At 43.9% G+C, this 18341-nt stretch overlaps 1 protein-coding gene across 1 annotated transcript; it reads right to left on the bottom strand.

The window, feature by feature from the left end:
• Positions 1–1218: 1218 nt before the first annotated feature.
• Positions 1219–14697, bottom strand: LOC129858998 (organic solute transporter subunit alpha-like). The gene is made up of 8 exons (XM_055928287.1): positions 14098–14697; positions 5862–6013; positions 5468–5541; positions 4934–5092; positions 4560–4671; positions 4173–4319; positions 2942–3047; positions 1219–1801 (listed from the first exon to the last, which is right to left on the bottom strand). The coding sequence occupies exons 1-8, from the start codon at positions 14165–14167 to the stop codon at positions 1650–1652; spliced, it is 972 nt and encodes a 323-aa protein (XP_055784262.1). The 5' UTR covers positions 14168–14697; the 3' UTR covers positions 1219–1649.
• Between the last annotated feature and the right edge of the window lie 3644 nt (positions 14698–18341).

Below are 18341 nucleotides of genomic sequence, written 5' to 3'. Positions count from 1 at the left end.
TCTATACCATTCTATATGTGTCAGAAGAATGCCCTAAAAATTGTCAAAGACTCCAACCACCCAAGTCATAGACTGTTCTCTCTGCTACCGCACGGCAAGCGGTACCAGAGCACCAAGTCTAGGTCCAAGAGGCTTCTAAACAGCTTCTACGCCCAAGCCATAAGACTCTTGAACATCTAATCAAATGTCTACTCAGACTATTTGCAGTGCCCCCCCCCCCCCCCTCTATTAAGCTGCTGCTACTCTGTTTATTATCTATGCATAGTCACTTTAATAACTCTACATGTACATATTAACTCGACTAACCGGTGCCCCCGGACACTGACTACCGGTACCCCCTGTATATAGCCTTGCAATTGTTATTTTACTGCTGCTCTTTAATTATTTGTTACTTTTATTAGGTATTTTTCTTAAAACTGCATTGTTGGTTAAGGGCTTGTAAGTAAGCATTTCACTATAAAGTCTAAACCTGTTGTATTCGGTGCATGTGACAAATACAGTTAGATTTGTAAGAGCTATTTGACCAAGAAGGAGTGATTGAGTGCTGCATCAGATGACCTGGCCTCCAGAATCACCCGATCTCAACTCAATTGAGATTGTTTGGGATGAGTTGGAACACACAGTGAAGGAAAAGCAGCCAACAAGTTCTCAGCATATGTGGGAACTCCTTCAACACTGTTGGAAAAGCATTCCAGGTGAAGCTGGTTGAGAGAATGCTGAGTGTGCAAAGCTGTCATCAAGGCAAAGGGTGGCTACTTTGAAGAATCTCAAATATCGCATTATTTGTCTAACACTTTGTTCACTACATGATTCCATATGTGTTATTTCATAGTTTTGATGTCTTCACTATTATTCTACTATGTAGAAAATAGTAATGAATTAGTGGGTCCAAACTTTTGACTGGTACTGTATGTTTACCCGGACTTCTAATCTAAACCTGTATCTGGGTTGTTGTGATTACTCAGATCCCACAAGATAGAGATCTGAAGAGGATGAGAGGACAACGAGCTGTGGTGATCTGTCAGTGACCTTGGTAATGTTGGCATAACCTTACCCAAATGTGGTCAATGTAGGCTACTGCTGCTCAGTGTCACTCTGTCAATCATGCCACTGCAACAAATACAGGTTTCTCCTCTACAACTAATCTGCCCACCCTAACCCAGACCCGTGTGTGGGTGTGCATGCCTACTGAAAAACAAATGACAAAATATAAAATCCTCAAATTAAAACGTTTTTTAAAAAATGTATACATTATAAATGGATCATTATGATACAGTACAAAGTTCACAATGGCAAAACGTATAACTTGTGATGAAAATACATTTCTGAAATCATTCTTATATATTACAGTTACATAACAGCAACACTATCACATCCAAACACACTGGCTGAGAGGTGAAGAATTATGATCCACCTCAACCACTTTGCTCACCAAGAAAAGTACTGAACTGATTTCTTATTGCACAATTCAGTGTAACAGAACACAACAAGCTCAGGTCATCCATTGTGTTCTGTCAGTTTAGTCCATATACACATGTGAGAATATATCAGTATTCTCCAATGGATCCTAATCCCACACAATTCTCCCTTAAACGTACGCGCGTACACACACACACACACACACACACACAGTTTCTTTCTCCGTCACGCTATGCCAGAGTTCTCTCGGCTGACAGAACAATCTTAGTGTGGTCGTCGTCATGCTCGTCGTCAGGGAGTGGCTCGTACTGGCGACGATACAACAGGCGGGTTACCAAGGTGATGATGAACATCTCCAGGATTAACAACTGTTGACTCATCACTACAGAGAAATAAGGAGGGCGTGGGAGAGAGAGGGGGGGTAGAGATGGGAGAGAGAGGGGGGAGAGAGAGGAGGAGGGCGTGGAAGAGAGAGGGGGGGAGAGAGGGGGGGAGAGGAGGAAGGCGTGGGAGAGAGAAGGGGGAGAGAGGAGGAGGGCGGGGGAGAGAGGGGGGGGAGAGATGGGAGAGAGAGGAGGAGGGCGTGGGAGAGAGGGGGGGGGAGAGATGGGAGAGAGAGGGGGGAGAGAGAGGAGGAGGGCGTGGGAGAGAGAGGGGGGGAGAGAGAGGAGGAGGGCAAGGGGAGGGAGAGGAGGAGGGCATGGGAGAGAGAGGGGGGAGAGATGGGAGAGAGAGGAGGAGGGCGTGGGAGAGAGAGGGGGGGGAGAGATGGGAGAGAGAGGGGGAAGAGAGAGGAGGAGGGCGTGGGAGAGAGAGGGGGGAGAGATGGGAGAGAGAGGAGGAGGGCGTGGGAGAGAGAGGGGGGGAGAGATGGGCGAGAGAGGAGGAGGGTGTGGGAGAGAGAGGGGGGAGAGAGGAGGAGGGCGTGGGAGAGAGAGGGGGGGAGGAGGAGGGCGTGGGATAGAGAGGGGAGGAGAGGGGGGAGAGAGAGGAGGAGGGCAAGGGAGAGAGAGGGGGGGAAGAGATGGGAGAGAGAGGAGGAGGGCGTGGGAGAGAGAGGAGGAGGGCGTGGGAGAGAGAGGGCGGGGAGATGGGAGAGAGAGGAGGAGGCCGTGGGAGAGAGAGGGGGGGAGAGATGGGAGAGACGGGGGGAGAGAGGGGGGGGGGGTGGGAGAGAGAGGAGGAGGGCGTGGGAGAGAGAGGGGGGAGAGAGGAGGAGGGCGTGGGAGAGAGAGGGGGGGAGGAGGGCATGGGAGAGAGAGGGGGGAGAGAGGAGGAGGGCGTGGGAGAGAGAGGGGGGGGAGAGATGGGAGAGAGAGGGGGGAGAGAGAGGAGGAGGGCGTGGGAGAGAGGGGGGGGGGGTGGGAGAGAGAGGGGGGGGGAGGGCGTGGGAGAGAAAGATTGGGGACAGAGAGAGGGGGGAGAGAGAGGTCACCTATGGTATCTTCTAGCCTGTGAGGATAGTGTGTGTATGTTTAATAAGGGATATAGTGATGAAGGGATGGATGGAGATGAGTCTCACAGTATCCCCTGGCCTGAGAGGAGTATGGTGGGGTGCAGGCGATAGTTCCCATCATAGCCAGGATGTTGATGATGGCTGACTGGAGCTGACTCAGCACTAGCACCAGCTGCACAGCATCATGGGTAAAACATAAAAACACTGTGCTCAGCATGAGTTAACACATGGTATCATTTTCTGTTTCAGGGTATTAACTGACCTCTGATTGGTTGAGGTGGGCCTTACTGTATACCAGAGTTCTCCAACCCTGTTCCTGGAGAGCTGCCCTCCTGCAGGTTTTCATTCAAACCCCAGTTGTAACTAACCTGATTCAGCTAATTATTAGAATCAGGTGCACTAGATTAGGGTTGGAGTATAAACCTACAGGATAGTAGCTCTGCAGGAACAGGGTTGGAGTATAAACCTACAGGATAGTAGCTCTGCAGGAACAGGGTTGGAGTGAAAACCTACAGGAGGGTAGCTCTCCAGGAACAGGGTTGGAGTATAAACCTACAGGACAGTAGCTCTCCAGGAACAGGGTTGGAGTGAAAACCTACAGGAGGGTAGCTCTCCAGGAACAGGGTTGGAGTTAAAATCTACAGGAGGGTAGCTCTCCAGGAACAGGGTTGGAGTGAAAATCTACAGGATGGTAGCTCTCCAGGAACAGGGTTGGAGTTAAAACCTACAGGAGGGTAGCTCTCCAGGAACAGGGTTGGAGTGAAAATCTACAGGATGGTAGCTCTCCAGGAACAGGGTTGGAGTGAAAACCTACAGGAGGGTAGCTCTCCAGGAACAGGGTTGGAGTGAAAATCTACAGGATGGTAGCTCTCCAGGAACAGGGTTGGAGTTAAAACCTACAGGAGGGTAGCTCTCCAGGAACAGCGTTGGAGTTAAAACGTACAGGACAGTAGCTCTGCAGGAACAGGGTTGGAGTTAAAACCTACAGGAGGGTAGCTCTCCAGGAACAGCGTTGGAGTTAAAACCTACAGGAGAGTCTCTCTCCAGGAACAGGGTTGGAGTTAAAACCTACAGGACAGTAGCTCTCCAGGAACAGGGTTGGAGTGAAAACCTACAGGATGGTAGCTCTCCAGGAACAGGGTTGGAGTTAAAACCTACAGGAGGGTAGCTCTCCAGGAACAGCGTTGGAGTTAAAACCTACAGGACAGTAGCTCTGCAGGAACAGGGTTGGAGAGCCGTGCTTTACCTCTTTCCTCTGATTGGCTCACTTACATAGCGTGTGCTTGTGTAATCTCACCTGGTACATGGCGTATTTGGGAATGATCTTGAGGCTGCGCAGCACGGTCCTGAGATGCATGAACATGATGGCTACAGGCCACAGTGCTATGATGGTCAGGACCCCCACTCCCAGGGATATCCAGATAGACGCTCCCGTTACCGCCGTCTGAAACACATACAGCGTTGGGAGTGTATGTGTGTGTAGATAGTCCCTGGTTCCAGCCCAGGTTATGGAGATGAGCGGGACAGAGTCAACACTGTTACGTGTGTGTGTGTGTGTGTGTGTGTGTGTGTGTGTGTGTGAGTGAGTGAGTGAGTGAGTGAGTGAGTGAGTGTGTGCGTTTGTAAAGAATATGGTTCCGTGTGTGTGATTGTAGGTATGCGTGTGTTGACGCCCCACACTCACATCTGTAACGTTGAAGTTGCCATTGGTCCAGAGGATGATTGACAGAATGGTGAAGACGACCTTCATCAGGGCGAACTGGAACGACCCCAACTTCAGCAGGAACAAACTCCGGCTGGAGGAAAAACAGATGAAAACATTCTATCAACATTATTTCATATCTATATTGTATACATATATTTAACATATTAGTATGACTTTGTAATATGTCATGTCCTATAGGGTGCAATGACCAGTAGGGGGCATATTTGGGGTGATAATGTTTTCTGACATGTCTCTATATGGACCCATACGAGGGTGAGTGGCCAGGGGGTACATTCAACCTGTTGGGGCCTGAACCAATACAGATAGTTTCACTACTAAACCGTGTGTGTTACCGTGTGATGTTAACATGGGGTAGACAGAGGCAGCAGCAGCAGCAGGGACCAGTACTGATCTTCAGTTTGTTCCTCCCTGCTCGCCGTAGAAACGCCTCGTCACCCCCCACCTCCTCGATCATTAACACCAGGAACTTAAACACGACGATCGCAAAGTAGCTGTGGAGGCAGGCACAAACATGTTCCACACATCAAGAACGCCAAGCAGTGAAGGAGGGAAGATAGACAGAGGGAGAGATGGGTTTGGAAAGATCTACACACACTATTGTAATGGTGTCTTTAGTATCTCTGTAGGTTTTGCTGACACAGGGTATGTCTTCCTGCTCTCTAATGGGTTTCCTGTCTGTCACAGAAGGAGTCTGAGATCAAGAGAACCCCAGATCCACTCAGACACAGGAAGAGATAGAAGGTGGAAGAGAGGAAAGAGGATAGGATGGGAGAGAGAGAGAGAGACAATATGAGAGAAAAATTGATACATAGAGAAAATGAAAGACAGGAGAGAGAGAGGAAAAGAGGGAGGGATGAGTAACATACCAGGCGGAGGTCATGTCAGTAAACATGGTGGCTCGGGGAATCCACATCCCCAGACAGGACATGGTGCCAATCACCTGACACACACAGCCGAGACATACAGCCTTAGTTTGGATACTTTAACAATGCAGTCTTCCTAACCTGTGTTCTTACCACATGTGTTTCTACTGTAGGGGGACATAGCAGTAGTACCAGTAGGTACCAGATTAAAGGCTGCCTTCAGTGTGTTCTTACCACATGTGTTTCTACTGTAGGGGGACATAGCAGTAGGTACCAGCAGGTACCAGATTAAAGGCTGCCTTCAGTGTGTTCTTACCACATGTGTTTCTACTGTAGGGGGACATAGCAGTAGTACCAGTAGGTACCAGATTAAAGGCTGCCTTCAGTGTGTTCTTACCGGCGCTGCCCCGTTGACCCAGATGATGGCGCTCTTCTTGTGGGAGGGAACCTTCCGGTAGATGTACCAACACTCCTCTATGTAGACCAGCATGGACACCGCTGCCATGAACGTCAGCACTGAGTACAGGATGATACCAAAGATGTCCAACTCTAAAGATAGACAGACAGACAGACGAGGTGTTTACAGGAAGACAATGAAAAGTAGTGAACAGGAAATCAAAAACAGCACCATCCCGTCTGCCAAACACAGAGTAACTAACTCACACATGCAAACGCCGGTACCCCTGGCCACACAATTAACTTAGAATAAACTGACACATACACAAATACACTTGTATACATGTCTGCAGACAGCCATGTCAAACAAAATGTTATTAGTCACATTCTTCATAAACAGCAGGTTTAGACTAACAGTGAAATGCTTACTTATGGATCATTTTCATGAAGAGTTAAGATGATATATGCAGTACTATTCAAAAGGTTGGACACATCTACTCATTAAACAGTTTTCCTTTGTTTTTACTATTTTGACATTGCAGAATAATAGTGAAGACATCAAAACTATGAAATAACACAAGGAATCATGTAGTAACCAAAACAAAGTGTTAAATCAAAATAGATTTATTTTAAATTCTTGAGTAGCCACCCTTTACCTTGACAGCTTTGCACACTCTTGGCATTCTCTCAACCAGCTTCATGAGGTAGTCACCTGTAATGCATTTCAATTAACAGGTGTGCCTTGTTAAAAGTTCAATTTGTAGAATTTCCTTCCTTCTTAAAGCGTTTGAGCCAATCAGTTGTATTGTGACATGGTAGGGGTGGTATACAGAATACAGACCTTTTTGGTAAAATACCAAGTCCATATTATGGCAAGAACAGCTCAAATAAGCAAAGAGGAACAACAGTCCATCATTACTTTAAGACATGAAGGTCAGTCAATAAGGAACATTAAGAACTTTGAACGTTTCTTCAATTGCAGTCGCAAAAACCATCAACCGCTATGATGAAACTGGCTCTCATGAGGACCGCCACAGGAAAGGAAGACCCAGAGTTACCTCTGCTGCAGAGGATAAATTCATTACAGTTACCAGCCTCAGAAATTGCAGCCCAAATAAATGCTCTGCAGAGTTCAAGTAACAAACATCTCAACATCAACTGTTCAGAGGAGACTTCATGAATCAGGCCTTCATGGTCAAATTGCTGCAAAGAAACCACTCCTAAAGGACACCAATAAGAAAAATCGACATGCTTGGGCCAAGAAACACAAGTAATGGACATTAGACCAGTGGAAATCTGTCCTTTGGTCTGATGAGTCCAAATTTGAGATTTTTCGTTCCAACCGTCATGTCTTTGTGAGACGCAGAGTAGGTGAACGGATGATCTCTGCATGTGTAGTTTCCATCGTGAACCATGGAGGTGGTGTGATGGTGTGGGGGTGCTTTGCTGGTGACATTCAAGGCCCACTTAACCAGCATTACTACCACAGCATTCTGCAGCGATACACCATCCCATCTGGTTTGTGCTTAGTGGGACTATCATTTGTTTTTCAACAGGACAATGACCCAACACACCTCCAGGCTGTGTAAGGGCTATTTGACCAAGGAGAGTGATGGAGTGATGCACCAGATGACCTGGCCTCCACAATCACCTGACCTCAACCCAATTGAGATGGTTTTAGATGAGTTGAACCGCAGAGTGAAGGAAAAGCAGCCAACAAGTGCTCAGCATATGTGGGAACTTCACCTGGAAAAGGATTCCAGGTGAAGCTAGTTGCGTGAATGCCAAGTGTTTGCAAAGCTGTCATCAAGGAAAGGGTAGATACTTTGAAAAATCTTAAATATAAAATAAATGTTGATTTGTTTAACTTTTTTTTTGGTTACTACATGATGTGTTATTTCATAGTGTTGATGTCTTCACTATTATTCTACAATGTAGAACATAGTAAAAAATATAGAAAAACCCTTGAATGAGTAGGTGTGTAAACACACACACAGTGAATAATGAATAACAAGTAAAAAATAACATGGATATATACAGGGAGAACCGAGGCAATGTTCCGTTTAGTTTATTAGGATCCCCTTAAGCTACTGCACATGTAGAAGCTACTCTTCCTGGCGTCCAAATAAAAAAAACGTACAAATACATGACAAAGTACAGAATAGTAATACAGAAGACCAACATAAGATATTACATTCATTTACGAAAGACACCAACAGACAATAAATACTATTTCCACACTATTCATATATACATACTAATAATTAATCAAAATTATTATATACAGGTAAATTAGATCTTTAAAAAAATAGGAGAGGCTCTGTGATTTAAAAAAAAATCTTATATCCATTTTTTAAAGCTAAACTTGTTTTTTGCCTGAGCAACCACTGGTGGCAGAGCTTTCCACGATGACACGGCTCAATGCATAACTGAGCGACACATTAAATCTGTTTTTGGTTTGGGTACAGTGAAGAAATCCACAGTGGCATGTCTGGTGAGGTATATCTGTTTGAAGTGTATGCAAATATACTGAACAAAAATAGAAACAACATGTAAAGTGTTGTTTCGTGAGCTGAAATAAAAGATCCCAGAATTGTTCCATACACACACACAACAAAAAATATATCCGATTATGTGCACATATTTGCTTACATCCCTGTTAGTGAGCATTTATCCTTTGTCAAGATAATCCATCCACCTGACAGGTGTGGCATATCAAGAAGCTGATTAAACAGCATGATCATTATATAAGTGGACCTTGTGCTTGGGACAATAAAAGGCCACTAGAATGTGCAACATAATGCCACAAATGTCTCAAGTTGAGGGAGTGTGCAATTGGCATGCTGACTGCAGGAATATCCCCCAGAGCTGTTGCAGAGAATTTAATCGTCATTTCTCTCTAAACGTCGTTTTAGAAAATTTTACAATATGTCCAACCGGCCTCACAACTGCAGACTACGTATAACCACGCCAGCCCAAGACCTAGACATCAAGCTTCTTTACCTGCGGGATTGTCTGAGACCAGCCACCCAGACAGCAGATGAAACTGTGGGTTTGCACAACCAAAGTTTTTCTGCACAAACTGTCAGAAACCATCTGAGGGAAGCTCATCTGTGTGCTCGTCATCCTCACCACGGTCTTGACCTGAATGCAGTTTGGCGTCGTAACTGACTTCAGTGGGCAAATGTTCACCTTCGATGGTCAGTGGCACCCTTCGAGAAGTGTGCTCTTCACGGATGAATCCCGGTTTCAACTGTACCGGGAGATGGCAGATTGTGTTTATGGCATCGTGTCATCGAACGGTTTGCTGATGTCAACGTTGTGAACAGAGTGCCCCATGGTGGCGATGGGGTTATGGTATGGGCAGGCATAAGCTACGGACAACAAACACAATTGCATTTTATCGATGGCAATTTGAATGCACCAAGATACCGTGACGGATCATGCGGCCCATTGTCGTGTCAATGCAGGTAGTCTGGGTAGCCATTTGATTAGCTATTTAGCTTTGGGCCGTGTACTCTTCACAGCTGTGTGGGTGTGTGTGGATCATGTTAATTCCTTAGGGAAGTGGGGGAAGGAAGTGCTTGCTCCATGATTTCTGGGAGAGCATCTTGGTTTGTGAAAGAGGCATAAGGACATGATTAGAGAAGAGAGAGAGAGAGGAGGGGAGGGATGGGGGAGGGAGATGAGACATACCCATAAGGACATGATTAGAGAAGAGCGAGGGATGGGTAGAGGATTGTGTTTCAGTCCACTCCAGCGAGTTACAGATGTGTTTCTAACAGTGTCATGAAATTGTTGCTTCTTTAGATCAAGGGTCTGCTTACTGTAACTTAGCCATTAGGGAGGAAAATGCACCCTCCTTTCCAACACACTATATCAACACCAAGACGGGATTCAGAAGTCAGATTATCCAGAGTGATGCAGAGCAGGGGTAGGATGAAGGACTGTTGACCATGCGGTCAAACGTCAGGGATGGGTGGATCTGCAGTACACACATGTTATGCCTGCCTGCTATTGGTCAGACCAACAGTTATGTCGTCCAAAAAGAGCATCCGTCACATCCTATTGATACTGTTCCTACTGTAACCGCGGGGTGCTGTAGAGGAAAACTACTTTGCGTGACAATACTTTAGGAATGTAAGTAGGCCTACATACCAGGATACACACTATAGGCTACATACCAGTGTGTGGCCAGCCACGGGTAATGTGGTGTGATGAAACCCTTAAAACCATAGTTTTGTGGTTCAACCATCCTCAGACATCATCAAGCCTCTAAACATCAATAAATAATCTTATTGTGTGTGAGTGTAACGGATGTGAAATGGCTAGCTAGTTAGCGGGTACGCGCTAGTAGCATTTCAATCAGTTACGTCACTTGCTCTGAGACTTAAGTAGTGTTGCCCCTTGCTCTGCAAGAGCCGTGGCCTTTGTGGAGCGATGGGTATCGATGCTTCGTGGGCGACCGTCGTTGATGTGTGCAGAGGGTCCCTGGTTCGCGCCCGTGTCGGGGCGAGGGGACGGTTTAAAGTTATACTGTTACATGTGCACTGTTTCATTGCAGCCATTCCATTTCGAATCCCTGAGCTGACAAGGTAAAAATCTGTCGTTCTGCCCCTGAGCAAGGCAGTTAACCCAGTGTTCCCTGAGCGCCAAAGACGTGGATGTCGATTATGGCAGCCCCCCGCACCTCTCTGATTCAGAGGGGAAGGGTTAAATGCAGAAGACACATTTCAGTCAGTTTCAAAATTACTTTTGGATAAAAGGGCAGTTAGCCCACTGATAAAAGGGCAGTTAGCCCACTGATAAAAGGGCAGTTAGCCCAAATTAATACATACCATACAAAACATAACATACTAATTAAATGTCTCGGATTTACATCTACTAGGTTACGTCTATCCCTGAGTCCAGGTTGGGTTTCCATTCAGCCTGTTTGTGAGGAAAGTACACATCTGACAAAGAATTTCACCACAGGCCTGATAGAAACAGCACATTTGTTCGTAAACTTTCCAAATGTTGACAAAACTAAATACAAGGTGGGATATTTTTGTGTCTGCAGAATTAATTATGCAAGAAATTGTGGCGGTAACACCTTTATGCGCAAATATTGATATCATAACCATCATATCGAAGTAAAATTCTAACCAAATGTGAACTAAAAATATGGTTACAGAAAACGGAAACACATAAAGTGAACCTTGTGGGCACAGTCGCTATATAACGCAACATTTTGTGACAAAGCGATAAGTTGAAAATGCGAAGCAAACCCATTTGAACAATTTTTAATTGGATACATGGGTATTTAACTGCAAAAGTAAATTTTATGGACTTGTATTACACACAAACGTCTAGGGTACTAGGGGTAACTAGCCCACTGGGGTAACTGCCCCCACCCTGTAATTCACATTAAGACCACAAGATGTCACCAAATTATTTTCCCGACACTACCAGGCTGCTACTGCTCTTGCTCAACAAAAAATGTCCTGATAATGTATTTACATTCCATAATCTTGCTCTTCTCATCCTGAGGGTCCCAGAGATAAAATGTAGCATAGTTTTGTTTGATAAAATACATGTTTTTATTCAAATGTAGGAACTGGGATCTACAGTTTGAACCCCTGCTGTCTTTGGCTCCACACCCACCCTGCCCGGCCATCTAGATGTGTGAAAGTTAGTGTATAAGCTAATGATCCATCATGTATGACATTCCTGGGAGTGTGTAAATGTTAACGTTGTATTGCCATATAATTTTTGTATGTTCTCTATAGTTATGTACTTGAAAATGTATCAATTGACCAGTTCGGAACACTTTGGGCATACTTGATTCAAAATATTGTCCAGTACTGCCATGCTTCACTGGATTAATCTGAAACTTCGCACACACTGCTGCCATCTAGTGGCCAAAATCTAAATTGCGCCTAAACTACAATATTATGATGGCCTTTCTCTAGCATTTCAAAGATGAAAAACAAACATTTTTGAAAACGCATGTTTTTTTTGTTTGTATTATCTTTTACCAGATCTAATGTGTTATATTTTCATACATTAACTTCACATTTCCACAACATTCAAAGTATTGCCTTTCACATGGTATCAAGAATATGCATATCCTTGCTTCAGGTCCTGAGCTACATGCAGTTAGAGAACATCCCTACTGCCTCTGATCTGGCAGATTCACTAAACACAAATGCTTTGTTTGTAAATTAAGTCTGAGTGTTGAACTGTGACCCTGGCTATCCGTAAATTAAAAAAATAAAAATAAATGTGTCGTCTGGTTTGCTTAATATAACACATTTTAAATGATTTATACTTTTACTTTTGATATTTAAGTACATTTAAAACCAAATACTTTGACTTGTACTCAAGTAGTATTTTATTGGGCGACCTTAACTTTTACGAGTCATTTTCTTTAAAAAAAGGTGTCTATACCTTTACTCAAGTATGAAAATTGGGTCGTTTTTCCACCACTACAAAATGGATTGTATGGAAAGGGAACATAAAAGAAAGAACAAAGAGAATGAATGTGCAGGTGAGATATTGTGCAATAGCAGAGCAGCTGAGATATTCTGCAATAGCAGAGCAGGTGAGATATCCTGCAATAGCAGAGCAGGTGAGATATCCTGCAATAGCAGAGCAAGTGAGATATCCTGCAATAGCAGAGCAAGTGAGATATCCTGCAATAGCAGAGCAGGTGAGATATCCTGCAATAGCAGAGCAGGTGAGATATCCTGCAATAGCAGAGCAGGAGAGATTTTGTGCAATAGCAGAGCAGGTGAGATATTGTGCAATAGCAGAGCAGGTGAGATATCCTGCAATAGCAGAGCAGGTGAGATATCCTGCAATAGCAGAGCAAGTGAGATATCCTGCAATAGCAGAGCAAGTGAGATATCCTGCAATAGCAGAGCAAGTGAGATATCCTGCAATAGCAGAGCAAGTGAGATATCCTGCAATAGCATAGCAGGTGAGATATCCTGCAATAGCAGAGCAGGTGAGATATCCTGCAATAGCAGAGCAAGTGAGATATCCTGCAATAGCAGAGCAAGTGAGATATCCTGCAATAGCAGAGCAAGTGAGATATCCTGCAATAGCAGAGCAAGTGAGATATCCTGCAATAGCAGAGCAGGTGAGATATCCTGCAATAGCAGAGCAGGTGAGATATCCTGCAATAGCAGAGCAGGTGAGATATCCTGCAATAGCAGAGCAAGTGAGATATCCTGCAATAGCAGAGCAGGTGAGATATTGTGCAATAGCAGAGCAAGTGAGATATCCTGCAATAGCAGAGCAAGTGAGATATCCTGCAATAGCAGAGCAAGTGAGATATCCTGCAATAGCAGAGCAGGTGAGATATCCTGCAATAGCAGAGCAGGTGAGATATTGTGCAATAGCAGAGCAAGTGAGATATCCTGCAATAGCAGAGCAAGTGAGATATCCTGCAATAGCAGAGCAAGTGAGATATCCTGCAATAGCAGAGCAGGTGAGATATATTAACTCTCCTCATACTGCGGATATTAATGGTGACATGTGCCATTTCCCCCCATATTTGATTTAAATCATTAAAATAAGATAACTAGACTTAGCTTTTATATATTACTTATTAAATAAAACTGATTAAATGGATTTTAACACTTCTGTGAAACCTTATCCCATAATTTTATAGTGGTAACTGCCCCCCGGTACTTTAAAAAAAACATCTATTTTCTAAAAACAACATTTCATGAAATAACTAAAAAGTGTAAACTGTAGCCATTTATTTCCATTTATAGTTTATTCGCGGAAGCATGACCTTCATCCACATACCAATTTTTTCTCTCCAACATTTGTTTTTTGTGTCAGTAAATAGACATTGTTCTTAGTGGGGGCTAGTTACCCCCTAGTACCCTAGCCACAACAAGTCCATTTGATAGAAACATCTCGAATAAATGGTAGCATTGTTTTCGTGCGGTTTTTAGAATATTCGTATGAAAATGTGTCATCAATTGGATGGAAATTTAGCTAACGTAGCTTAGAATGTAACTAACCTAGAATGTAACCAACTTGAATGTGTGTTTAATAATAGCCCATGGACCTGGTGGCAAATTGGCAATGCCTTTTCAATGTTTACAGGACAAGCGCAATCAATCAGTCAGAAAAAAGTAGCTGGCAGATTGGAGAAACTAACGGCACTTGGCAGCTAAAAAGTTATCGTTGGCTAGTTATGGAAAGCGCAGCTACGGGCCTAGACGAGCGGTTCAACTCACTGAGAATGATGTCGATGGCCACGGGAGGTTTTCCACTGCAGCTTGGGTCGATGGTTCGGTTCCCGTCCATCCTTAGTCAGCTTGGTTAGAAGTTCTGGAGCAAGTAGAGGGCGGCGGGGGACGAAAACAAAGAGCTATCTATCCCTCAACCACTCAGACGCATTCAGTTGGCAGCAGTCACTGGTGATAGGAAATGAATGAATAAATAAATTATGCGTGGAGTGCTGCTGCTAGGGGCATCCGCTGCGGCTCCCCTCTGAAATGCGCAACTGCGGGCGAAATCAGAGAGGAATCACGGATTTCTAAATACAAGTTGAAATATTTGGACCTGCCTTCTGCTCCGGCTGCACCGCATGGGCGCTTTCTGGGAACTCATGGGCTTGTCTCTTCTCGTTGTAGGGCTTGGGACCCCTCCACGGGACCAATTGTGCAATCATGCCCAGCGCGCGGAGAATTACTCAAACGTTTACCTACTAGTTCGCAACGGCCCTACCCACTCCCCTCTCTCTTTCGCTCTCTGCAGTGAAGAGCCATAGAAAATGATAGAGGCATTTGGTAGCCAAAAGGCTGTCTTAGCATGGGCAGCGCCATTGAGGGCTTCCATCATGTTTCCGACATTTTAAAGTAGTCAACTGAGTTGTATTCGGAGCGTGTGACAAATAACATTTGATTTGATTCCTATGGGTTGTAGCATCAATGACGTTGCCCATGCTGTCACATAGGCTACAATGGTACATACACAGTATAAAGATGAATCCTTTACGTGCTGCGTGCTACATGAGTAGGCTCACAGAAATAACTTGTCTAAATAACGTGTCTAAATAACTTTCTATTTCCATCAGAACAAAGTACACTTTTGATGGAAAAAAAAGCTCTATTTATTTAAAATGAAATAACTAGGATGTGTGTTTGTGAGAGTTTATCACTGGCAGTTAACCACTTAATTCATGGAAATGGCTCCTGAGTGGTGCAGCGGTCTAAGGCACTGCATCTCAGTGTTAGAGGTGTCACTTCAGACACTGGTTCAATTCCAGACTGTATCACAACCGGCTGCGATTGGGAGTTCCATGAGGCGGTGCACATTTGGTCCAGCGTTAAGGTTTGGCCGGGGTAGGTCGTCATGGTAAAATAAGAATTTGTTCTTAACCGACTTGCCTAATTAAATAAAGGTTAAATAAAAAATTATAACGGAGACACAATGTGGTTAAGGAGGGGCGAAAGAGAGGGGGAGGAGGAGGGGGGCATTCCTGAGTAGGAGCCGGAGTCCAACTTTATCCCTAGCGTTCCCCATCACATGCCGCTGGCTGCTATGGAGATGAGCACAGTGGTGTCATCATGTGAGTTATTTATAGCTTGTTCCCCACTTCCTTAGAAAAGCAGAATTTAATATACAGAGAGCGTACATACCTGGGTGGCCAATAAAGTTGCATTCACTCTTCTATTCTACTACAGTTGAAGTCAGGAAGTTTACATACGCCTTAGCCAAATACATTTAAACTCAGTTTTTCACAATTCCTGACATTTAATCCAAGTACAAGTTCCCTGTCTTAGGTCAGTTAGGATCACCACTTTATTTTAAGAATGTGAAATGTCAGAATAATTTTTAGAGAGAATGATTTATTTCAGCTTTTATTTCTTCCATCACATTCCCAGTGGGTCAGAAGTGTACATACACTCAATTAGTATTTGGTAGCATTGCCTCTAAATTGTTTAACTTGGGTCAAACGTTTCGGGTAGCCTTCCACAAGCTGATGCCTCATGATGCCATCTATTTTGTGAAGTGCACCAGTCCCTGCTGCAGCAAAGCACCCCCACAACGTGATGCTGCCACCCCTGTGCTTCACGGTTGGAATGGTGTTCTTCGTCTTGCAAGCATCCCCTTTTTCCTCCAAACATAACGATGGTCATTATGGCCAAACAGTTCTATTTTTGTTTCATCAGACCAGAGGAAATTTCTCCAAAAAATACGATATTTTTCCCCATGTGCAGTTGCAAACCGTAGTCTCGCTTTTACTGGCGGTTTTGGAGCAGTGGCTTCTTCCTTGCTGAGCGGCCTTTCAGGTTATGTCGATATAGGACTTGTTTTACTGTGGATATAGATCATTTTGTACCTGTTTCCTCCAGCATCTTCACAAGGTCCTTTGCTGTTGTTCTGGGATTGATTTGCACTTTTCGCACCAAAGTACGTTCATCTCTAGGAGACAGAACGCGTCTCCTTCCTGAGCGGTATGACGGCTGCGTGGTCCCATGGTGTTTATACTTGCATACTATTGCTTGTACAGATGAACGTGGTACCTTCAGACTTTTGGAAATAGCTCCCAAGCATGAACCAGACTTGTGGAGATCTACAATTTTGTTTCTCATGTGTTGGCTGATTTCTTTTGATTTTCCCATGATGTCAAGCAAAGAGAACTGAGTTTGAAGGTAGGCCTTGAAATACATCAACAGATACACTTCCAATTGACGTCAATTAGCCTATCAGAAGTTTCTAAAGCCATGACATCATTTTCTGGAATTTTCAAGCTGTTTAAAGGCACAGTCGACTTAGTGTATGTAAACTTCTGACCTACTGGAATTGTGATACAGTGAATTATAAGTGAAATAATCTGTCTGTAAACAATTGTTGGAAAAATGACTTGTGTCATGCACAAAGTAGATGTCCTAACCGACTTGCCAAAACAATAGTTTGTTAACATGAAATTTGTGGAGTGGTTGAAAAAAGAGTTTTAATGACTCCAACCTAAGTGTATGTAAACTTCCAACTTCAACTGTATATTCTGTAAGTACCAGGGAACAATCCATCAGACAGTTAGGCCTATGTAAGTTGTCCCTTACTGTCTGTTTCATATCCAAATGACAGTTTAATAAATCTACCATTTCATGTGAGAAAATGCCTTTTATAATTGCTATGCCTGACTAGTTTAGGGTGTTACACAATGATATTAACTCATCATTGAACACGACTCTGTAGCTTCCTCCATTCTGAAACAATAGCCATCGGCTATGTTTCTTCTTCTCAACTCAAAGAAAACATTCAGCACTGCTAACATGTGACACACAGAGAGAGAGAGAGAGAGAGAGAAAGGGAGAGAGAGAGAGAGAGCGAGAGAGAGCAAGAGAGAGAGAGAAAGAGAGAGAGAGAGAGAGGTTGTGAGAGAGAGAGAGGGAGAGAGAGAGAGAGAGAGAGAGAGAGAGAGAGAGAGGGAGAGAGAGAGAGAGAAAGGGAGAACTCTTATCCCTAAGTTTCTATTGCACTGTCTTTCCATCTGTTTTTATTATCTCATCTATGTACCTACCTGAAAAGTCGATGGTGGAAAAAGTACTCAATTGTCATACTTAAGTAAAGATAAAGATACCTTAATAGAAAAGTAAAAGTGAAAGTCACCCAGTAAAATATTACTTGAGTTAAACTCTAAAATGATTTGGTTTTAAATATACTTAAGTATCAAAAGTAAATGGAGTGTCTAAAATTTAAAGTAAAAGTTTCAAATTCTTTATATTAAGCAAACCAGATGGCACAATTTTTTTTAATTATTTGTTTTGGCGGATGGCCAGGGGGACACTCCAACATTCATAATTTACAGATGAAGCATTATATGTTTAGTGAGTCCGCCAGATCAGAGACAATAGGGATGACTATGGATGTTCTCTGTTTAGTGAGTCCGCCAGATCAGAGACAATAGGGATGACCATGGATGTTCTCTTGATAAGTGTGTGAATTGGACTATTTTCCTGTCAAAATGTAACGAGTACTTTTGTGTGTCAGGCTAAATGTATGGGGTAAAAAGTACATTATTTTCTTTAGGAATGTAGCGAAGTAAAAGTAAAAGTTGTCAAAAATAGAAATAGTAAAGTAAAGTACAGATACTCCCAAAAACGACTTAAGTAGTACTTTAAAGTATTTTTACTTAAGTACTTTACACCACGCCAGCAGCATACCACCCTGCATACCACTGCTGGCTTGCTTCTGAAGCTAAGCAGGGTTGGTCCTGGTCAGTCCCTGGATGGGAGACCAGATGCTGCTGGAAGTGGTGTTGGAGGGCCAGTAGGAGGCACTCTTTCCTCTGGTCTAAAACAAATATCTCAATGCCCCAGGGCAGTGATTGGGGACACTGCCCTGTGTAGGGTGCCGTCTTTCGGATGGGACGTTAAACGGATGTCCTGACTCTCTGAGGTCATTAAAGATCCCATGGCACTTATCGTAAGAGTAGGGGTGTTAACCCCGGTGTCCTGGCTAAATTCCC

The sequence above is a fragment of the Salvelinus fontinalis genome, chromosome 7, assembly GCF_029448725.1.
Source record: "Salvelinus fontinalis isolate EN_2023a chromosome 7, ASM2944872v1, whole genome shotgun sequence".
NCBI lineage: Eukaryota > Metazoa > Chordata > Actinopteri > Salmoniformes > Salmonidae > Salvelinus > Salvelinus fontinalis.
The sequence above is the reverse complement of the archived record's forward strand: the minus strand, read 5'-3'. Positions and strand labels throughout refer to the sequence as shown.

What these genes read in the sequence shown, in the direction of transcription:
- LOC129858998 (XM_055928287.1), bottom strand. Translation starts at nt 14,167, where the DNA reads ATGGACGGGAACCGAACCATCGACCCAAGCTGCAGTGGAAAACCTCCC. An exon ending in ACTGACATGACCTCCGCCTG is followed by an intron (nt 5,093 to 5,467) that starts GTATGTTACTCA and finishes CTGCCTCCACAG; the next exon opens with CTACTTTGCGATCGTCGTGT. An exon ending in CTCTCAGGCCAGGGGATACT is followed by an intron (nt 1,802 to 2,941) that starts GTGAGACTCATC and finishes ATTTCTCTGTAG; the next exon opens with TGATGAGTCAACAGTTGTTA.